This window comes from Vanacampus margaritifer, chromosome 9 (assembly GCF_051991255.1).
Source record: "Vanacampus margaritifer isolate UIUO_Vmar chromosome 9, RoL_Vmar_1.0, whole genome shotgun sequence".
NCBI lineage: Eukaryota > Metazoa > Chordata > Actinopteri > Syngnathiformes > Syngnathidae > Vanacampus > Vanacampus margaritifer.
In genome coordinates this window covers 7123081-7146877 of record NC_135440.1, presented here as the reverse complement: position 1 = coordinate 7146877, position 23797 = coordinate 7123081, and the positions used below count along the sequence as shown (strand labels likewise).

The 23797-nt window shown below is 40.3% G+C and overlaps 1 protein-coding gene across 1 annotated transcript in view; it reads left to right on the top strand.

The window, feature by feature from the left end:
- The window catches only part of rspo2 (R-spondin 2), a 76058-nt gene that overhangs the window by 36043 nt on the left and 16218 nt on the right, over positions 1 to 23797 (top strand). The window contains exons 4-5 of the mRNA XM_077575738.1: positions 7945 to 8088; positions 9269 to 9457. Coding sequence (XP_077431864.1) covers positions 7945 to 8088; positions 9269 to 9457 — 333 coding nt within the window. The remainder of the gene's footprint in view (positions 1 to 7944; positions 8089 to 9268; positions 9458 to 23797) is intronic.

Below are 23797 nucleotides of genomic sequence, written 5' to 3'. Positions count from 1 at the left end.
AGTGCATCCAACCATCTGCCCATCTTCTGAACCGCGTATCCTTGCTTTGGTTGCAAGTGTGCTCGGGCTTATCCCAATGGATTTTGGGTGAGAGTCTGGCTACACACTGAACTGCTTGAAATTGCCAACAAATCACAAACTCGAAAGCCCAATTAATGTGATGTCTCCCTCACCTTCTCATATAGCGCTCAGTTCTAATAACAATTTTAACTTGAGAAAGGGGGAGAGAGAGAGAGAGAAGATTGAGCAAGAGTGTGAGAGAGATCTTTTACGGGTTTACATGGGGCAGGAGGTGTTGGCTGAATGCTTCTTATGAAAGCAGAGGAACTTGAACCCATGGTTCTCTGAGCCAAACTCCTGGCAGACAAACTAAAATGAAGCCCAAATGGAAGGTGCCAAAACCTTTAGGCACAATAATATGAAGTAGGAACCATTGGAAGATTGTTCAATGTTTTCACGCAATCATATTGACTTTAAGACTTAAAGCCACTTTCATAACATAAAAACTTAACAGCCCAGAAAAGAAGGTAGAGAGAGAAAAATACTTCATGAACAAAAGTAAAATGATTGCAATTTGCATTTTTCTGGTAGCATAGAGTAAATTGCAGTGAGTAAACTACAAAATTGTACTTATATGTCACGTCTTTGTTCGTCCCCAGTTGTTAAAAATAATTCTAATATCATGCATGTTACATTAGGACTTGCCTATACGTGCTGTACTACTCATGTTGGACAAACAAAACATATTATAGTACTAGAGGTCGGCGCGTCGGAAAATGTTGCCGGTCCATCATTCGTCATTCGCCAGCATCCAGGGCACCTGTCTATCATCGTCAGTCCATTGTTATTTCAAACCGACCAAATCTGTAATCGTCAGTCCTTCACTCCGTCATTGTTACGGTACCTTAACCGCTTTTTTGTCATCGTTAAATTACAGTTGGTTGTCGCTATTTTAGGACTGTCAGCCAGTCCGGTCCTCTGTCATGCGCATTATGAGACAAATTAAAAAAACGAGTATATGAGTACCGGTAGATCTTTATTACATTGTGTATTATTTTCACATGCCCCCAAATTGTATTACACATAATGAAATGTTTTTAACTTGAATATTTTTTCACATTGCCTAGCAAATTCAAGTTAAACCCCTGGTTGTTTTAAACTGTAATTTATTCATTCATTCATTTGAGTATGCTGGCATATTGTTCTGGTCCTAAAATTATTGTTTGTCTGAATCTGGTCATGTCTGCTACTGTGTCCTCTTGAATTATATGGACTCCCAATCACAAACGCAGTACATGGTAGGTTAAATTTTTGTGAACTGTTTACTGCCCTGGTTACAATGGCCACATTCTACCAGCTGCTTAAATTTCATTTAGCGGTTGTGTTTGAATTGAGCTTTCCAAGTTTTGTAGGATATTAGATGATAAGCACATGGCTATTTGTAAAACACTTTTTTGAAAAAGCTGAACCCAAACCAGTTTGGTTTGCATTCCAAGTAGCCCAATACATGCTTCTACCTAATTAGTTGTGAAACCTCATACAGTATATAGCCACGTGTCTATTTATTATAGGTGTTGTCTTTGCAAAAGTGTCTTTTAACAGCTTAGGGATGGCTTTATATATAACACTTGTACAGAATTAACCCCAGGGGTGCTTATCATCCACACAGGCCCACATCAGTGTTTGTGGGTGTCAATTCACAGCTCCACAGGAAATGTGTAGCATATTTGTAGCTATAGTCACATGGTGGGTTGCTTAATGTACATCCAAATTTGTGTCACATTTCATAATACATAAATTCCCATCGCAAACAAGCTTTCTGGCTCATAGAAAGTCTTTTTCTTTTTTTTTCTTTTTTTAGAATTGACAATGTGTTCAGAGGGTTAGCATGAGCGCAATTTCCAGTAAGCCCCCCACACCCCTGCTGCTTTTCACATATAGGCTGACCACGAACATAGCTGCTCTTGCCCCTTTGCAGTGATCAGTAACCACACAAAAACCTCAGATATGTTTGCTGCCAACCAGCATCCAGTCTGATCAGGGCACAGGATTGCCAACAGTTTGGAAACAGCTTAAATAAAATAGTGAAATAAAGTATGCGTGCCACTCAGTAAATTTTGTAGAGTAAATAAAAAAAAAATCAGAGTAAAATTTATTCAAAGTATTTGAAAAAACCTAGTTAATATTTTTCACAAAATTTTGATAAAATTTACTCAGAATATTTTACTCTCTTCCAAGTGTAAATTTGTACTCTCTTTAGAGTGGGGCCAAATACACTCTTTTTAGAGTAAAATGTACTCTACACAATTTACTATGTCTGATTTCTCTTTTACTGCCTTTGTTATAGCACAGAAATAGGTGTTTCCTTTTGGGTATTTATCACTGCCTTTGATGTTTTTTTTTTATTTATAGTTTGAGGTCACTGTCCATCACAGGACTTAGCTGTGTTTGTGGTGAATATCAGTCTTACAACATCGGACATCTGTGAAATGAGTTTCAAAGGTGTAAAGACTGGTTTGTTGGCTTTGGTGGCAATGGCATTTTCTCTGTTTTTCTCAATCATCCTCATTCAAGTCCTATCTTTCTCAGTCAAATTCAGAAGTTTGCGGGTATTTCCACTGCATTGCCTGACCAACAAAGCAACCAGTTGCTTTTGGCCTCTTTTCTATACCAAGGGACGTTTTAATAATCACAGCTTTACAGACCACACTTTCAGATTTGGCAGATAAATACAATGATCCACGAACAAACCAAGCCCTGCTCTCAGGACATAACAGCCAGACGGCAAGTTGCATGTTTTTTGAAGCACTGCAATGTCGACGATTGTGTGACTATAAAAATGCTGTGTGCTTGACCACTGTCTGAACCTAAGACATGTTTGTGTGTCCGCTGCAGCTGGCTGTGAAGATAATGAAGCAGATCTTAGTGAACTACTGTCTATTTCTTTGCAGGAGGAAACCAGGATAGCCACTAAAATGTCTGCTATTGTCATTCCCTCTGTAGGACATTGTGATTGACAAGAACACCACCTTTGCTTCACCTAGTTTGACATTGGCATGTGGAGGTGCACCCATGTGGAAAAAAACAGCATGGAAAGAGTTGGGAGGAACATGGCAGCTCTGGCCTTTGCCGTGAACTCTTGCCATCCATAGCTCCGCATGTCATGGCTGAGTGGCAGTGAGCAAGCCAAAGCTTCCATGTCAGCCAAACCCCAGGCCTAGAGAGTAGGTCAGAGCTGTTCTCCTCAGCTTGGATGCAAAGAATGGAAAAAAATAGGGCTTGTTTTCCTTTTCACATTGCCAGGTCTTTTAGGAAATGGACACTCCTGCTATGCAACATCAAGTCTGGCTGGCTTTCACGAGGAGTCTGAGATGAGTGGTGTGACAAACCATATCCTGCTCAGATATGTAAAAGACCCAGTTTGGAACTCAAGAGATTAATCGATTTTTGCCAGGATATTTTAGCACCCTTTCTCTAAGCAGTGCATGTTCTTATAAATAAACTGCATGATTACACTTGACACTGTAGAGGAATTTAATTTGACTGAAGCTGACATGAGGTTTTGCGTGTCCTTGATACAATTGGTACACATCCTCCTCAGACCCAGGCTTCTGCCAAGCATGTACCACTGTGTGACAACTGACTCTTGATGACTCATGTCTCAAGTTAAAATGCATCTGAATCCGAAAGTCGTGCAGCACCAATGACAATGCAATAATCACACTGCCCTGGCAGCTTTTGAATTTCCTCTCGCAGTGCCAACATCTTCCTTCATGCTGTAACTCCCAGGCAGAATTCAGCTGGAAGATAATGACGATAATATGTTTAAGTCCTAGGAACACCGGATCATCAGTGAGATCTGATGACCTCATTATTTCTCATAAATTTCCCACAGGCACCTAGATGAAGCCTTTAAAGGTGGTCCAGAGGTTAATCCCACTGGGCGAATGAACCCGCTCCCCTGTATCTGTTTGTGGAGCTGCTGAAAAATCCACTGACTCCACCAGCAGACTTGCTGGTGGTCAATGTGGGAGATTTTCCAGTGTCATAGATAGCCTCCACTGTCCTTGATAGCCTTTTGACTGATAACTGGACACAGGGGTAGTTCTCTGTCATAACGATCTCGTCCCTACTCATTCCTTTCTCTGATATGATGACCTCTGACCCTCAAGCTGAGTCTCATCGATGTGCCATCCACCTCATCCATCTGGCGGGGGGACATATTTAGTTATCTTTTATTTAGAAAGCAAATTGTCCAAACACTTTTGGGTAAATATCGCTCAGAATTGGTCCCTCTGGCTTGTATTGACTATTGATACCTGAGGATTGCAGAACAGGCTGTGAGTGCTACAGAGTACTGCCAGATGTTCTCGCCCTTATTATTATTCCTTCTTTTTTAGTTTTAGGGAGCTGAAAGTCTCTCTAGTGATGACAGGCCTGGGAGGTGCGAAGGGTAAAAGACAGTGTTGTGCTTTCTAATTTGCGTTGTGATTTATTAGCTTCCCAAATGGTCCTTGAATTGTGCTCTCGTTGTATCACACCTGCCTGACGTAGTTTCATTCAGGCAAAGCTGGCTCTGTATCACTATGTGGTTACACATAGCATTGGATAAAATAAAATAAAGTCAATGTATTTTCAAATTGTAATTTTAAGAACAACAATTTATCATTTTACAATCATGAAATAACCAAAGATGTTTTCGATTTGTTTAGTGTTGCAACATTTTTCAGTATGTTATGAACTTTTATCACGCAGTTGGTGTATCTCAAACCATATCTGATTACTTTGTGTTTGCACATGTGTGTGAGTCCATAGTTTGTTTAGACTGCTCTGGTAAGCGTGGGACCAGAGTGAGTGGGCTGAGGCCATACTTTAGGGTTCAAAGTAATGTGGGGAGGGACCCCCTTGATTTGGAGGAATGTCGAGAAGGAGGCCTGATGGTTAGCTGGAGATGGTGTAATTAAGGGGTGTGATTGTGAGAGCCTTCCCTTTCCTGAGCCCTGTAAGGGTCATAGATAAAAGCGCAACCTTCTGTGTCTGTTACTTTGACATATGGAAAATCACAATAACAATGTTTATGTCGTGATCTGTGTTTTGTTTTGGTTCGATTTTAGTTGTTATGTGTCCCTGTTGTCATTGTCTCATCAAGTTTTACCATGTCCACCTGTGCTTGTTCTCCCAGTCCCTTGTGTCTTCCAATCAGCTCCCTCAGCCACTTGTGTCTTGTCCAGGTGATTCTCGTCTCATTAGTTTGTTTGTATTTTGTTCATGGTTTTCGTTCAGTCCTTGTCAGATAATTGTCGCGTCATCTACCATTGTCTAGTCCCTTTTTCTTGTTTGCTGTAAGTCTTGTGTTTCTTGGCTCCTTTGAGTTTAGACCTTATATCAGGACTTTGTTACATTTTTAGTTTGGCAGTTTTCCCCATAGCCTAGTTATTCTTTTGTTTATAAACTTTCAGTTTGCGCTGCATTGAGCCTGGCACCAGTTGTTTTCCCTGCATTTGGGTCCTCAATAAGATGCCATACATGACAGTTTAAGCTCCAAGAAACTCAAACGTCAATACCAAGTTCCACTAACTTACAAGTTACAAGGACCGGATGACACTGCACCTTGTAAGTCTCTAGCCCAGGGGTGCCCAAATCCGGTCCTTGAGAGCCACTGTCCAGCCTGTTTTCCATGTTTCTCTCCACCAACACACATGATTCACGATCAGGATCGTTATCAGATTTCTGCAAAGCTGGCTGATGAGTTGATCATTGGATTCATCTGCATTGGAGGAGGGAGACATGGAAAACAGGCTGGATAGGGGCTTTTGAAGACCGGACTTGGGCACCTCTTTCTCTAGCCAAAATGGAAGTCAAATGACAAATTATTATTATTATTAGCTGTTTCTACCAAGCATTACAGGTTATTGTTGTAGTTTGAGATCAGTCTTGAAACCGGTCTTGAGTCCAATTCTTAAGGGTCTTCGTTCTTGTCTTGGAATTGAAGGCATTTTTTACTCCATCTTGTCTTGGACAGGGCAGACTCGGTATATTTGATCAAGGTCGGTCGAGACCAGGCCAGTTCTACTGTGTTCAGTGAGAAACACAAAATGCCGGTGCTTGTGTGCTGCTTTACCAGTGTTGCCAGGAGTGCCACACCTCCTGCACACATAGTGGATGAAGATGACTCGAGATGCAGCTCTCTCAAAATATTAGAAGAAAACTCGTCGGTAATTAAGTTTGGTTCCCAAAGCCATAAGGAGTTCATTTGCCAAGCGACATCTTAAGCAGAAACACTCATATAAATTTGTGCAACATCCAACTTTTATAGGCACACTGAGAGGAAGCATAAAGATGGGTAAAGTAACCGTTAAATTAACCACACAGCGAAAGACAATAAGTGAAAATAAGCTCTTTTCTTCCCTTGATTGGGTGTTACTAACGTAACAAATTATTGGTAGGAAACTTGGTCCACGAGGACCACTGTCATGCCTGTTTTCAATGTCTCCCTCCACCAATACACCTGATTCAATGAACAGGATCATTATCAGGCTTCTAGAGACCTTGCTAATGAGCTGATCAATTGAGTCAGCTGTGTTGGAGGGGGGGACAGACATAACAGGCCGGACAGTGGCTCACCAGGGTTCTCTAATAATCCTGTTTTAAATGGTGGCGTTAACACATTGCAGTTCACTGACTGGTCAACATAATTTCTGCATGACATGAATAAAAAAAGAATGGTACACACCATTAAAGGCAAATTATGAATTATGACAGTATGGCAGCTTAAACTTGGTTGTGTTTTTGTTTACAGATAATGAAAGCACCAAGCACTGTCTTGCAATCATCTTCTTTGCAACATGACCTGCACACCGCACGGACAAAAAAAACACACAAGCTTATTGCAAGTCATGTTTTATGACTAAATACATCACGGTGTCTTTAGCGAGAGTGTGCACATTATTTTTCCCACCCCCTATCATAACCCATCCTTTTCTTTTTGTATCTGTAAATCCTAAAAGATCCACTCAGCGAGCCAACTTAGTTGAAAATTGGACATCAGTTATCGAAACTGACATGGTTGGCAGCAGTGGCACATCATTCATAGCCCTAAGGCATGTGTTTATCCTACTGCAGCAAAAGTGCAAAACGTGAACTTCCTGTGAAGCTTTCCTTCAAAGACATGTTTCTATTCATTTCACTAAAGGTACACCATTTCTTACATTACTATTTTCAAAAGTTGGGTATCAAAACAACTGATAGTTGTTGTACCATTTAGGCATGCTCCCATAAACTGTAAACCACAGTGCTACACACTGCCAAAGACGTGGAGAGAAACATTGCAACTTATTGGTTGACTGATAGTGGACAGGGAATAATCAATTACATGCGATGTCACGAATTGAATGAGAAGAACTCAAGTGTGTTTACCCAGACAAAGCTGACTGTTAAGCAATGTTATGTACCTCTGTTGAATTCTTTAGTAGCTTACACAATTTTGTTGGTTTGGTGTTGCACTATTTACTGTAGTCTATCACAATCTGGCTCACATTTCCCATGGAGGAAATGCAAGCTAGATCAATGTTTACAGTTCCAAATTAGACTGCCGTGTTCTGAACGGTCCAGTTCTATACTAGGCTGCTTAATGGATACTTGACTTTTATGGCCAGACAGTTACATGCTCGTGCAATTTGCTGATGTACTGTAGGTCAGTCGGACACACAGGACATCATCAGGATTTCTGCTTATCGCTTAACCATTTGTTTGCTCTCTGTGAAGAAGAAAAATAGCTCAACATTTACCGTGCATTGGTGGGAAATGATTCATAGGGCATGGGCATTTTTCTCAGAGGCAGAGACTGTGTAATCCTTTCACGAACCCCCCTCCCCAAACCCCAGAGCTCTCGATCAACTCCAGATGAGATCAGATGGACCCTGATGTCTCTCCTTCTCTCTCCAGGGTGCAGGATAGAGAACTGTGAGTCTTGCTTCAGTAAAGACTTCTGCACCAAATGCAAGTCAGGTTTTTACCTACACAAAGGGCGATGCTTTGACAAGTGCCCCGAGGGCTTTGCCCCACTGGAGGACACCATGGAGTGTGGAGGTAACAACACAAACATGAAAGACATGCACATATTCACATACTGTAGATATTTTAAATATAGTGCATATCATTCAGAGATGGGCATGTCAGTAAATGTTGCTGTTATTTCAGCGGCCGGACCTTCGTCAGTCTGTCATTATTCCAAGCCAAACAAAACTGGAATCGTCAGTCCGTCATTGTTATTTTAACCGCGCTTCCATTGTCGCTAAATAAGAGTTTGTTACTGCTAAAATTATAGTTTGTCACCGCTATTTTAGGAACTACAGATCTTCCTCTCATTCTCCTACTATGACTTACTACCTCACACACATTCACAGCAAACAGTGTATCTACTCCGGTAAAGAACCACAACACGTACTGTGAAAACTAAAACAAAGATATTCTATAGTATTTACAATGAATATTTACAGTAATATTTTTGAGTCAAACAAACAAACAAACAAAATATAGCATAAGTGCACCTTGTAACCCCAGTAGTAGATAATCCAAGATAATAAAAATCCATCTCACAACATAATGTGTCTGTCTTTCTCTTTGAGTCTCTCGTGCTATGCAGCATAGTGTCCAAACAGGAAGTAATTGCGTGCACCAAACGGAAAGTCATTGTATAGATAATATTCTTGGCAAAAATAATCTCACCAAAATTTAACGGAAAACCACAACTATATATAACCAACCAAAAGATAAATACACATGAATAAAAATTTTAGACACACACTAAGACTAGATTTGTGTTGTCATGGCTAAGTAGAGTGACATCATCGTTACTACATTTGGTTTCTTTCGCCTCCTTAGCCAATCATAGCTGGCTACCACCCGCCACGGAGATCTTATTAAAAACAGGAGAACTCACTCTGACACATATATAATCCTCTCTAAGAAACTCCTGCTAACAAACACACGAGACAAATGCGTGCTCCCATCAGTCGTCAGCAAAAAAGGGGTCCGACAGTGCCAGACTGACTGACCTTCTGTCAGTAGCCTACTGATGGAATGCCTACCTCTGACATTATTTGTCTTCCCTAGATACCAAAAACAAGCACACCACAAAAAAGCTTATGGCATCCTAAGTAAAGCTCCTTCACCCAGTACTAAAGCTTTGACGTGGGGTCTGTGGATTGCTTCTTAGTGACTTAGTTTCTGCTGTGGTTTCACTGCATACCACCGTGTGTGTCTATAGATGGCTGCGAGGTCGGGCAGTGGAGCGAATGGGGAGCTTGCACCAGAAGAAACAAAACCTGTGGCTATAGGTGGGGTCTGGAGACCCGGACGCGGCACATTGTAAAGAAACCACCCAAGGACACAATACCATGTCCCACCATTGCTGAGTCGCGCAGGTGCAAAATGGCCATGAGACACTGCAGAAAAGGTAGGGAGGTCACACAGCAATACTTTGTACAGCTTCCACATTCATCTAAAAGTTTACGCTGCAAATATAAAGAAAATAGTTGACTTCCAATCCCAGACACAGACCTTGCCCACACTCTGAGTTCCACCTGTCTCATGTAACCCCAACACACCACATTGTTTTTACTTTGTCTGTGCGAGTGAGGCTTTCTGTGACGTTTCCGTGCATGAAATATCAGTAATTTTCCATTGTGGGCTGCAAGGCAGTTTTCTCTCTGAGGTATATTTCCCCCCCCACTTTCCCACCTCCCTTCTTAAGGACGATCTGCAGGTTACCTCAATGGTCGCCTCTGTTTCCTCCCGTCAGTATGAGAGATATTTGTGGTGCACACAGTAAGCGTGGCAGGTCATTGAATGAGAAAAGTCAAATCTGTAGTAGTCATTTTTAATGGCTCAACGCACTATTTGGTGCGATGGCTTCAGTTTACAGTGCTTTAAAAAATAAATGTACTAAACCTTAATGTACTTTCTTGTAAACTTTGCATTAGGATAAGCCGAGTATAAATGTTTAATTCACCAAATAAGGAGGCAATTACAGTGGCAGATATAATTTTGGCTGTCGGGTAAAGAAAACAAACTGCTTAACAGATAGAGGAAATTACTACTGTGCATTGAAAGCAAGCATGATTAAGTGAAGTGTTGAAAGAGTTAATAAACCTCAATAAACTCTGTTGGGATCTCATATTTCAATGATACAGAAACTGCTGCTACTGTTGCTGCTGGAAACTGTGATTCCACCGCACATTTATTTCTTAAAGGCTGTTCTGTTTGTCAGGGAAATTCTCCCCCAACCCCCACATACCTTCCAATGCCTTTGCCTTGCCTGCTTGACCTTTTCAAGAGACTTTACGGTGATCATTGATTAAAATTTTGTTTTGTATGCATGGTTACGGCAGTAAATTACACCTGACATAAAGGTGCTGGTGAAACATTGTAAAGTCTGAATTGCAGAACTATTTCCATTAAATTCTTAGAAAAGAGCTGCAGGCTCCCTGTGTTCATCCGTCACATAGCTACTGTTCCACTAACGTGGTCACTGTAAATCTCTCGGCACGATTCCCTACTGAGTAACATTTCTGCTGTACTGTTTAAAGCTATTTGTAAAAGTGTCACTGTATGGACATCCCAGCCATTCCTAACCTTGTGACATAGGTACGTTTCAGACTCTGGCATGTGTTATTAATTCCCCACTGCTTAACTGCCTGAAAAAATCCCCACTTGACAAAAGCCAATGAAACTTAACACTATTTCCTTTAAATAAATACAATGTAGAATATGTAGGCTGCTGAAGCTGAATGGCATGAATAAGAAAAAAAAAGACTAAAAGACATTGACTTGAAATTGGCAAATAATCACTTGCCACAAGAAATACTGTTTTTGTCATATGGCACGAGAGGTCTGAAATGCAGGTGACGGGTGACATGCTGCAGACAGTTTGACCAGATTTAAAAAAAAATTAAAAATAAAAAAAATAAAAAAGCTTTGAAATCTATAAGAGGGATTTATAGTGGTCAAATGTGGAAAATAGTCTAAAAATGAACATTTTTACCTGCATAATTCTCTAGACGCTATACACAAATGTTTGTTAAGCACAGGATTAGATAACCCCATATGGATTCTGTGGATTAAACAGAAGTACCGTAAGTATATATCACTTATGGAAATGCTTATCTGTTCACCCTAACTTGCATTTTTAAGCAGCTGAACTACACTGGAAATTATTGATGGATCATTGTTTTCAAGCTTTGTTGAGACGTACGAGAATGATGTGGCCAATCATACTCTTTTCCTTATGTCTGGAATGATCTAAACCCTCTGAGAAATCAGACACAAGCATGGAAACTAAAGTGCAGATAATTTCATAAGGCAACTTGTTTGTACAGCAAATGTTAAGAGTGGTGTAAACCGTGTCTGATGCGTTCAATATAAGTTGCAGGTCAGTGTAAACAGCATACATCGCTCACACTGCTGGGATTCATTAGCTGTTCTTAGCTGGTGTTGCCACAATAACAGTGTCTTGATTCGTCACTTGGCCCTAAAAAAAAAGGGGGGTTCATCCTTTATGTGGAGGATGTATAAAATATGTGGTGGTATTAACCATTTGTTGTTTTCATCCATCTGTAAATCTGCATTTAAGTAATGTTTTACAATTTACTGTTCACACTGGCTGCTTTATACTTATTTAAGAATTAAGATTGTAACTTTCCAATTTGACAATACAAACCAGCTTTTGAGGCTTTAGTAGGAAAAAGCACCCGAAATAAGTGATGTGCAAGTTTGATCTGCTTGCCAGAACTTTTGAGTCATGTCAAAATTGAGAGGATATTGTTTATGGGGCGATTGTGACTCAGCTGATAGAGCGAGTCGCTCAGTGACTAAAGGGTCACCGGTTCTAATCATGGCTCTGACTGTCTGCTGTTGAATTCTTCTTGGGCAAGTAAGAACAGTTTCTTAATTGCCTTACCTGGTTAAACAAAGAATAAATAAAAACATACATAACTTGCAATAGGGAAGTAAGCAAATGTAAGTTTTGATTAATTTACATATACAAAATAGAATAGCATGGCTGTGTGCAAATTGTGGAACAGAAAACTTTGCTTTTCAGCATTTTTTAAAGGATAAGTGCTTGACTTTACAATAATCATTTAAATGCTTGAATACTGCCAATTTAAATTAGGAATTTAATATTTTTGAACATTGCCAGCTCAAAATAATTCATATAATTGCATATGGTTTGAAAACAATTTTTTTAATCCCTTTGTGTACATTGCCTGATGGAAAATTAAATATTTTGAGCCCTATTTTTATGCCCAGTGCTAGTTTTGTGCACATGGGTGTAGGTTTCTTTCTTTTTGATACTGTATTTTGATTGACTAGCGCAGATAGAATAGGGCGTATTAAATACTGGCACACCTCAGCACATGACCTTGCTGCCAAAAGGGATTGTGCAATGTGTGTCAATGTGTATGCAAGTGTGCCGCTTAAAAAAATAAAATTGAAATGTATGTGCAGTGCGTGAAAGCTTTCTTCAGGAAATGTGTCCAACACACACGTCCGGTTCCAAAATGCTTCCCAAAATAAATTGAGGCAGTATATTTCTCAATTCATCTGAGATTGGAAGTTGATCCTAAGTTTGAGACGCCGTCAGTCATTTTTCCTGAGTTGAGTGGGCATGTAGCAACCACACATTGGGCACATACGATCGTACGTCACAACAGCGCCAAATTCAAATCCGCTTCTTTCTACACGCTTTTGCCTTTCAATGGCTATTGCATGCAAATGACAAACAGCATTATGTCAAACTTAAGCCGTGTCACAGGCTCTTTTTGACATATGTTATGCATAAAAGAGTGGGACAAAAAATGGATTATGATGGAAAAGGAATTTAAGCAAGCTGGTGGAAACAATCTCTGAAGTTCCGAGTTTTTTTGTGTGTCTCTTATGCGATCAATATAGTCATTAAAATACGTGTCTTTCAACAGTTTGGAAACTCAGAAAAAGTCTCAAAATTTTATCACAGGGCGCTTAGCAGTAATTGTAATTTACAGGCTGTAGTATTTATTTGTGCTAACAAAATGCTCTCTGGTTGCTTGTCAGTAGTTGCTAAAATGCTTCTGTAGGATTCCTTTTAGTATTGCATTTTTGCATCATGTAAATAATTGTACAGGTATTATGGGTGGTGTGATATGGCACAGCCCCTTTTTAAAAAAACAAAACATGTATTAAGTGTTTATTTTTAAGAACATAAACACCCTGAAGCCTATTCCAATTGAGGCAGGGCGCACCTCAAGAGTCATACAAGGAGTGTGCTCTAAAAGATGAAAGATATGATTGAATCTAGCCAATAGAATACCTGAGCATCAGGCTTATTGAGAGGGATTTGATTTCTCATATGTGTAACCAGAGACAATCTTCTGGCTGTGGGCCTCGTATAGCCAATCGTCTGTTATTTCAGTTACAAGATGCTGTCACGACAAATGCTCTGTCATTCCATGCATATGCGTGATAATAAGCATGGTGATTAACTACCTTTGCTGTCTTCAAGATAATCTCATTCCCTCTGCCACACTTTTCCCATGCTGTACTTTAGAAGACAGTATTACCTCATCATTCCCCCAGAAGGCAACGTAGAAAAAACTATTGTTGAAGCCCATTTGGGCATGTCAGAGAAGGGGCAGTTGTTTATTTACTTAAGTCTTTGTACTAGTCTGGCACAATGGCTAATGTATATCCAGATCCCAGTGAGGAATTGTTTGACTTGTGGGATCCATGCCCGGGTTTGTCTGAAGCCAGTCTGGGTCTGGGGTAAATCTTCAGTGCTCCGAACCCCCCTGGTCATTACTGTCTGTGAAACATCTGCTTCAAAATATCTGCCCCTGAAAAACAATGTACAGAGATCAGCCCAAATCCACTGCTGAAAACACAAAACCATTTTAGTATCTTGCAGGCTAGGGCAGGGGTGTCCAAACTTTTTCATCAGAGGGCCACATGCAGAATAATCGAAGGATGGAAGGCTCACTTTGCTTAAAAAAAAAAAAAAAACGGCAAGCAATTATGTGTTTTGTTTTGGCGTTTTTGTTGTAGTTGTTTATTCTTAATTTTCTGTTAAAGTTAATAATGCAAATAATTTGGGATATTTTCATGGTTTTTGTGGTGGTCCTCAGCCCTGTAATCCGGTACAACAGATCTGCCCCTCTTTTAATTTGTAATAAGATGACGCTCTTCAACTAAAACATGTTTATTCATGAAACATTATAAAGAGAAATGTTGTTACTACCTTAGCTTCTTTGCATATCTGGTAAATCTCCATAAGTTTTCAGGTTCGTTGTACTGTTCTCACGAAGGATTTGGGTGTCGCACCACCCACCTTTTCAACACACACACCCAATAGGGTTGCAGACCGAGTCAAATTTTTTTATTTTTTATTTATGCTGCGGGCCACTAAAAAATGGACGGTGGGCTGCAAATGGCCACGAGCCATAGTTTGGATACCACTAACCCAGTGGGTTGCACAAGTTCAGATTTTTTTTAGGATCAACACTGTGATGAAAGTCAAGTGGACCTCAACTAATGACATCATTTGTCATTTTCAAAGGAGTAGCAAAGACTTTGCAATAATCCATATCAGCAAACAATGGACAGCTCTTACACCAAATTCACTCAGAACATACACATTAGAACACAAGATGACAGGTGATGGTATTTCCAGCCAGTATACTTGCCTCTGCAATAGACAGAGTTGCACAGCTTGATCCAACAGGGGAAACCCGCCCTCATTCTGGGTCCACCATCGCGCAGGTTCCCGGTAATTTATGGTGTTTGCAAATAATCACGGACCCCTTCGTGTGTGGTGGAATAATTCCCTGCTCTCCTATCAAGAGGTTCAAACAGATGACGAGGCGTAAACCACATTGTAAGCTTTTTTTCTTTTTCTTTTTTTTACAAATGCAAGAAACAGCATGCAGGCATTATCTGCGTCAACAATATTTTGCCGGTCACACACGCAAAATGTAACCTCTGCATTTGACCCATCACAATACTGGACACAGCAAATACACTGTTCGTGGCACACACTGCAGCATGAGGCTATTTAATCGCCCAGGGAGCAGTTCAGGGTATCGGTGTCTTGTTCAAGGACACCACAGCCATGTATCCAGGAGATGTTGGAGGTGGATGTTGTTGAACTGGAGTTCCCACAGTGGCAGACGAGGATCTTAGACACGTGGCCACGGCTGTACATACAGGCCTTCAAAATAAAAGCACATCCGTATATAAACGGATATAGACATGATTAGCAATGTCAATGTCATGCTTTAATTGTAATTTTGGAGTTGTAAAGTCAACTAGTCAGCTAGTCTGTAAAACCCAAAGTATGCACAAGCGCACCCTAGTCTACATTAGTCTTGAGTCAAAGATTAACGCTATTGTTTGTACGTACCTTATTCAAATTGATGTTACTTTCTACTATACAGAATATTTAGAGGACGTCCTGCTCTGATTTCTGCCACAATGGAATGATGGGTGGTGATTAAGGGTTATCTCTGGCCAGGCAAATATCACAGACAATTTAAATCTGTTCTTCTTGCCTGCGGGAGCTACAATAAGTGAGAAGTTCTTTCCCAGGACAGCAAGGGAGTTGTAATTGGCAGTTACCCTGTCACAGTGATTTCAACAGTGTGGCTCACATTGTGGCCTGTTGTGACTGACGGAGCCATGGCTTAATCTTCATTTAATAACACTGCTCTATATGGTTAAACAGGAACTAGTTAGGCCTCAAAAGTATCCTGTCTTGTTAGGTCAGTTTGGATCTAGATACAGGCCATTCCAGTGTGACTTCTTACTCTTTTTATCACCACCAGCGTGGGTCAGTTAGATTTCATCACTATTAAAACTGGTTGTATAACTAAAAAGGTGAGCTGAAAAGAGAACAAGGAATATGTCCTCATACTGTTCACCAGTAATGTAGTTCTTATTGCCTTGCTCTAGGGCACCTCGACAGTAGTCAGGATATGGACTATCGGTAGTTACTGTGACCCCCTCTGTTATCTTGTAGAACTTCTGATCAACATTCTACTAAGTGCCCCTGCTCCCATATCCAAATCCAACTGTCTTCAGAAATGCAATATATGAAACACCCCATGATCCTAGTGGCTTTATATGGAGCGCCCATCTTCATACCACAGGCATGAGCCATAAAAGTGTAGGTTCTTCAAAGATTTGCGGGAGGAAGAATGGAAGGTGAGAGGTGAAAGGGTTAGCAATGCTCTTGGCAACTTCCCCTACATTATTGTCATCTGGTCGTTTCAAGGCAGGAGGACTGAGGGGGGTTGCCAATTGTGTGTTATTTCACACTTTTTCACAGTTGAGTTATGGTTCTGCTAAACTAACTTTTGCAGACTCATGTACGGCAACACATAAAATAAGATTATTTTATGTTATAAATCCAATGGTGGTGGTAGTAACAATGCTGTGGACAGACACTTTCTGATAAATATATATGTCCCGATTAAATTGTGCAAGTCATCTATGGTCGATGTTTACATATTGTAGTGTATATGGCTTGATTGTGTCCCTTGTGAATCTGAGAAACATATTCACAGAATTAACAAATGTCGTCATATTATTGATGCATATGAATCACTCACTCACTCAAAAATGAGGAAATGAGAGGTTGCCAATATGCAAACAAAGTGCCAACAAACCCGAGCAGAGGAGAAGACCCCAAGAAATTCACAGAACAAGTTTCCCATGCTCCGTGAATGGGAGCTATTTCCCCCTGCTGAGCAGTATATGAGCTGATATTACCCATGACATGTTTAAGGCTGTGACCTTGGAGAGTATTCCACTTGATTGGCAGTTTAGGCTGTTTTTTCTTCTTCTTTTCGGACCCTGTGACACATACTATACCAAACTCCAGCCTGTTGGACAAATCCTGCCCTCCACATCATATGTTCTAAGAGACCTGGAAGATTATTATCGTTTTGAAATACAGTTGCCTGCCACTTTTTACAGTGTTGTACTACCCAGTTTAAATGCATCTTAAATTCCGTTGTACTCTGTGCAATAACAACGACAATTCTAGTTCTAATTCAATGTTGTGATGTTACCAGACTTGAAGTTCAGCAATCGTTTATTATTTAGGGTAGCTTTGGTGAGGGAGATAGTTTTTTTGACATCCACCAAAAAAGTTGATGGAATTTAATGACAGAATATGTTAAATCATAAATAAATGATGTTTTTTTTTTTACAATAGTCCTGCCTGCTTGAATGATGATGATTAAAAAGGGGAAGTGTTATGTTTTTTGGTTATTAAATCAGAAAGCTGAAAATGTGGAAGTTTTTCCTAATCTATAAATTAAAGATGATAATGATTCACAAATAAATGATTTTATTATGAAACTCTGCTTATTTACGAAACTACTGCCCAATCAACATAACATTATATAAATAGGAAGAGGTGGACATTCCGTATTGATGGAAAGTCCATCAATCCATCAATTAGAGACTCCCGTTTTGTTAATAATTAAAAGATTGATGAGAAACTTGGCGGACTAAGTATTGCCGGAAGTGGGTTTGTTTGTCAATGTAATCATCAATATCCAGGTCAGTACTAAAGGATCATTTATGCTGTTGTCCAATGACAGAAACATTGACGGACGCCCAATTCACTGATGCACCGCAGAGTACTGTAATGTCTCCCAAGTACATTGACGGTAGACGTTGGTTGGTTGTGCCATCTTCTTTATTGTAAGCACACCAACATCTGCTGTTGGCCGGTCGTAGCTGGCGCCAAAAAAAGAACTAGCGTTTGACCCGCCCGTCCCATGACTCACGTGATGCATTCACAAAATAGTACTTCCACTTCTTTTCTGGGACTGGGCCAAGACACTATTTTTCTCCTTCAGTAAACTAAATATACAATTACCAGGTATCCTACCTTCCTTGCACACCATTCTCCAAGCCTTCACTCTACTGGCTCTGTCCCAATACTGATAGCCGGCCATGTTGTGAGGTGACTACAGACAGCGATAATGTTTTCCTTCTGTTGTAAATTTCTCATTACTGCTATGTTTATGCAAGCATTAGTTCAGTACTCAGTTTATTTATTTGAGATCATGCGCATTGTTAGACAGCTAGCATTGCGTCATTTTAAGTTTTTGAACAGCTAAGAGTCCTAAGTATTAGTATTTGTGTCAGTTAGGACTGTGTACACACTAAATGTCAGCAAAATAACCAATGATGGGATACATTGACGGACGCCCATTCGCTGAGGAATGACGAATAATGGCTTTACGATTACAAATTGGTCCGGCTCGCAATATTGACGGGTTGACGGTGACAGAAGGGCAACCCGACTGTTGACGATTGACGGACGCTCAAATTTCATTGAATTTGATTAAATAGGACTGCATTGTTATTTTATATCATAATTTATAGCAAAACATTACAGTTACAAGTGACTTCAAAGGTTTTATGAAAGTTGCTCATCCTACTTAAAAAAAAAAAGAAGTCACATCCAAAAACCACAAGTGTCCACCGATCGGTGACGAGGGTCAAAATATGAATAAACGAGTGCATAAACAAATGCAGATGGTTTGAAATAGAACATGGCTCATTTAACGATTTAATGCTCAAATGAAACCATTTGAACTTAATTTAATTGGGACATTTTGGATCAGCTTTGGAGACAGTGCAGTCCGCCACCAAATAAGGAAATATCTTCGGAACAATGGTTTTGTATTTCTCCCATGGAGTTCCAGAAACTTGTAGAATCAGTGCCAAAGCACATTGAAGCTGTTCTGGCTGCTTGCTCTAATTTGTCACCCGATTGTATATCGATCTAACCCTTGTTTTAAGTAGGCCCAGTGTCAGGGTTTTTCACCTCATATTTAGATAACCCAAGCTGGTCACAGTCTGCCAGACCTCCACTACAGCGCAGCTGACAATTCTCCTGTTGGCCACAAAACTTTCATCATATCCCACACCATGCAGATGAGGAATCATATGCATACGTTCTCAAACAGACTGTGAGAAACAAGTAAAAGTCGCATAGAAACAATAAAATCGACCTCACAGGCAGATTAAGTCACCGCATTAGCAGCACTTTTTCTTGGTCTTGTTTCCACTCCTTTCCTGTCTGAGATAGGGATGACATTGGCTTGCTTGTTGCATTTTACTCAACGAGGCTGCCTGAGGAACAAACACGCAGGACATAGAAGAGGATGTGGCGCACATAGTTGAGAGCAGCCCCGCATGTTGTCTTCTTCCAGCAATTTGACTTGAGGAGAAAGAAGGAAATCTGAACAAGGGTGCCCGAAAACATCTGGTGCACAGTTGCAGCAACTCGGTCTCAGCCACCAGAAGCTCATTCGCAACTCTCCTCCTGTTTCCACCCTCCTTGCCTGTCTATCTCTATATCTGGCCGTCAGTTTTATAGAGACATTACAGCTTTTAATTAAATGTAGTGATTCAAAGCGAGTCTTTGGCTTCTGACCCAATCTTGCCCATGAGCAATGGGCTAGGATGGAGACTTTGAGACACAACAAAGTGACAAGTATAAACCTGCTCTCTTTGGTTGTGTGCACATCTTTGTGATTTTCTATCTATGTGAGTATGTGTGTGTGAGGGGGAGGTCAACTACACAGTAACAAATACAAGGGGCAACTACAAGTAGAACCTTTGTGATTGTAAGTAGAGAGCATGCAGTAGAGTCCTGCACTCCCACCATCACACTAAAGCTGAACACTGAGGTGATGTCACACATTAGCAATTTAAGCTTAAAAGAGTGACTTTTACGGGTTTTCTGATGACATAAAACATAAGGGCCGACCTGCATTCATGGGGTTGTTGGAGTTGATGAACTTCTTCTGTTTGAGTTGAAGAAAGAAAGTAACTTTTTTTTTTTTGTCTGGGACATGCTGTCCGTGTGGGCAGGAGAGGCAGAGCTGTACATTGCTGCTGCCACTCGGTGGCAGTGTTGAGTTAAGCGCCATTGGCGCAATGCGTAGAAGAAGTTGAGCTCTTCCGTAGATATTAAATATATTAAATAATATACTTGACCTCAAGTGCCTCATCCTGGCTAACGTAACTGATTCGTTTTGGGTTATTGGTTGTGTGTGCTTACTGTGTCATTGTACTATTACAGTATTTTATCTCTAAGGGATTCGTTTTGTCACTCCACTAAAAGGGCTGACAAATTAAAACTTGAGATAGTTGCTCTATGTACTAATCAGCCAGTACTTGCTAGAAATTTCTGCAGCTCCGCTTGCCTGTCTCCATGACCAGTTTTCCTCTCATATTTTCCTCAATTTTAGAGGGATCTCCAGTTCTTGGTAGCGTCACTGTTGTGGCCATATTTTCTTAAATTCTTCTCCTGGCCGATAGCTTTGAACAATACAATCCCTCTGACTCTGTGGGAGGTCTCTGGACCATGGGCTGTAAGATGTGACTACAAAATATGTGAGGAAGCCTACTAGAACAGTTGGATGTTATTTGGGGTTAATCTGAGCAACTTCAAATGGTGGCATGTGTGTGCTGACTCCCATTTAACGTTTTAGATTGTGATTTTAATAATAAGATATTAAAGTTTTAAAATAATGTTTGTTGCTCTCATTTTCATATAATAAAAACCTGGCAGTTTATCGTTGTGTAGGACTTACATCCACTATATATCAAAATCTTATATATCATTGGCCCTTGCATCCTGTCCTTTTTGTGTATGGACACCACTGCCATAGACACTGGTGGTCCATAGAGGTGTGAGGACTGTATAACTGAATAATTAACCAAATCCAAGGCACAATTGGGTGGTTACTGTCAAGAAACTGCACTTTGCCAGGGTGCCATATCAAACCTCTTTCAAACATACATTTCTTTCTTGTTGGGTGGCAAGGTTCAGGTCACTGATCCCAATAGACCTTGGACATCTCTCTTGGATTAGTGGGAGCTTAAGGTCTCTCTTTGATTTGATTCCTTTCGCCTTCCTGTGCTGTAACTCTGACAGATGCCGCTGCCTTTTGGGGTACACAAACCTTAGTGAGGTGAGACCTTGAAATGACTGTTGAAATTGCACTGTAATCATACACATCTAAAACCAACAAGAAAATGTCTGCCATATGGCCCAAAGCCCTGTGTTTGTGTTTGAGTGAGACACAAGGGGGATTATTGACAAGAGTTTTGAGAGCCATGTCTGGATAGATGAGCTGAGCAGCAGTGATTCTTGTTGGCCCGTTTCTGTGATCCGATCTGCCGAAGCCACTCAGCTGTCCATCTGCCTGGTGTTTGACAAGTGTTTGATGCAGTGCAGGCCTTAAAGAGGATCAGACCCTTCCTGGATGGGCTTTTCCTTTTACCCTGTGCAGCAGCAGCTCTGCTAATAGATCAAACACACGCTCCCCTTCCTTCCACAACTCTGTAAACCAACGAGCTATTTTTATCAAACAATATGTGTCGGATAACCAAAGGAGACTGAACAGCGCCTTCCAGAGTTAGTACAACAATCAGAGAAAACAAAAAGCATCAGCCTGCATGTACTCCCTCATCACCGGCTATTGCTGAGGGGTCTCTGCGTGATCCTGATAGCCCCTGTCTCTGTTTTAGTGCCTAAGCCTGCCTGACTTAGTTTGGCTCCCCTCTCGTTAGGGTCTGGTCCTGTTTTGGGACAGTTGCGCTCCATGTCCAAACATGTGAGGGATTTCCTCATGAAATTTCCCAGTAGAGAAAAGGAGGGATGAAAGGCCTTGTGCAGATATTAGAATGAATCCTGCTGGACAATTTCCTCCTATATTGTGCTCCGTTCTGTTACAAGGCCCACGGAAATCAAGGGGGAAGCAGTCCAGGTGTAATGATGGAACCAATGTGTGCACGCACATGAATGAGTAACACTTTGACGTGAAGGCAAATCCTATGTATGGTGGGAACATACATGGTCGCTGCTTTATATCTCTGTCACTATTGCTCTAAAGTAAGTTAATTTACTGTTACAATAGCTGTCATATTAACCAGCTGAAGGTGTTCATTTCAGTTGTGATTAGGATGGCATCATCATTTGGGACAAGTCAGTGGTGTTATGTATGTTGACATGCAAAACTGGCAAAATAAGTCAAAGTGCAAAATGGTAGGACCTAAGCAGAAAATCACAGTACTGTACAGTGGAAGAGTGCACACTAGATCCCGGGTGAATAACAATTAAATTGTGGTTTAAAACAGTTTAGATTAAGAAAAAAAATGTGACAATCAATGTAGTGACAACTTTTCCATGCTTTTTTGTTTGTTTGTTTTGTTACACTAACAAAATATGTTAGGTGCTGATAGGGGTTACCTTTTCACTTCAATAAATTATTTTTGCAAATAAGTGAATGTGTGGCCCTTAAGCAATTAGGGCACCCACCATATGATGTAGATACAGTACTATATGTGCACTTTATTTACCATTTTAATCCTTTTTTTTTCCATGTCTTAGGCTATGATGTGTTTTGTGTGTGTGTGTGTTTTTTGTTGTTGCTGAAAAAGTGCACGATGTCAATCAATTTAAAGCAAACGGCGAATGTAGATTTTGGGTGTGAGTCTGACCTAGTATATATGTACACACTTTAGGGCTGGTCGTGACTCGAAGTGAGATGCGAATTAGCAGTTAAAAACTAATCGAATATCATAATTTTGGGATTCCAGTGAGAATGAATCATACACTCAATGGATTGGTTAAAAAAAAATCAATCTAGCTCATATTGGCTTAATTAACCAATAAATTGGTCAGACATTGACCATTCCGGGTGGTTACGGGCATACCAATTTTATTGGTTAGCCAAACAACCAATGAAATTGGTTACAATAGAAAGTAAGTCTAGATAGATCACTTGGAAATATATTTATTGTATCAATTTATTGTATTATAAATGTATTTCTTAGTGTTATTATTTTAATTTTAAGTGAGTACAATATATTATTATAAATAGTGTTCAAAAATTAAAATGTGTGTCTCGATAGATCACTTGGCATGATCAGCTCACTGGCCTAGAGTGTCTGCACTAAGACTGGGAGGTTGTGGGTTCAATCCCTGGCTGGTTCATTCCAAAGACTATAAAAATTGGACCCTTTTGCCTCCCTGCTTGACACTCAGCATTATGAGTTGGAATTGCAGGGTTAGATCACCAAATGATTCCCAAGCGTGGCCCCACGGCTGCTCACTGCTCCCTCAGGGGATCCGTCAAATGCAGAGAATGAATTTCGCCCCATTTAGGTGGGTGTGACAATCAGTGATACTCTTTTTGTCGGCCTCTAACACAGATTAACCAATATCTTGGTCAGAATGACCAATTTGTATTGGTTGGCCCAATCACCAATAAATATTGGTTGAAAACACCTTGCATTTTAGAGTGGTTTTAACCAAATAATCTGTCAGACACATATGTACAGTAACTACATGGGCCAAAATTCAAAATTCGGTTATATCTTTAATCACTGGTTAAGTAGATTTAACTAATGGTTAACTTTAACGGCACTGTTATCTTGTTGTTCAAAACTCTGTTAACTTTAACCGGCTGTTAACTTGCTGTTTAACAGTGTGGTTAACTACGTTTGTGGCTTAATGCTGCCTTCATGATGCCCGTTGAGCGCAATAAAAAGAGAGTCTTTTTTTTTCTTTTTCTGAGAGCTCAGCATTGTTCATTCGGTAATTTTAATAATAAAAAGAGAGTCTATCAAGGTCTTGACTGGTGATTATTCTGATGAAGAGTTACGCACACGCTAATTTTGCAGTAATACAATCCCAAGTCTCATGCTGAGTCAAAAGAAAAAGAATAAA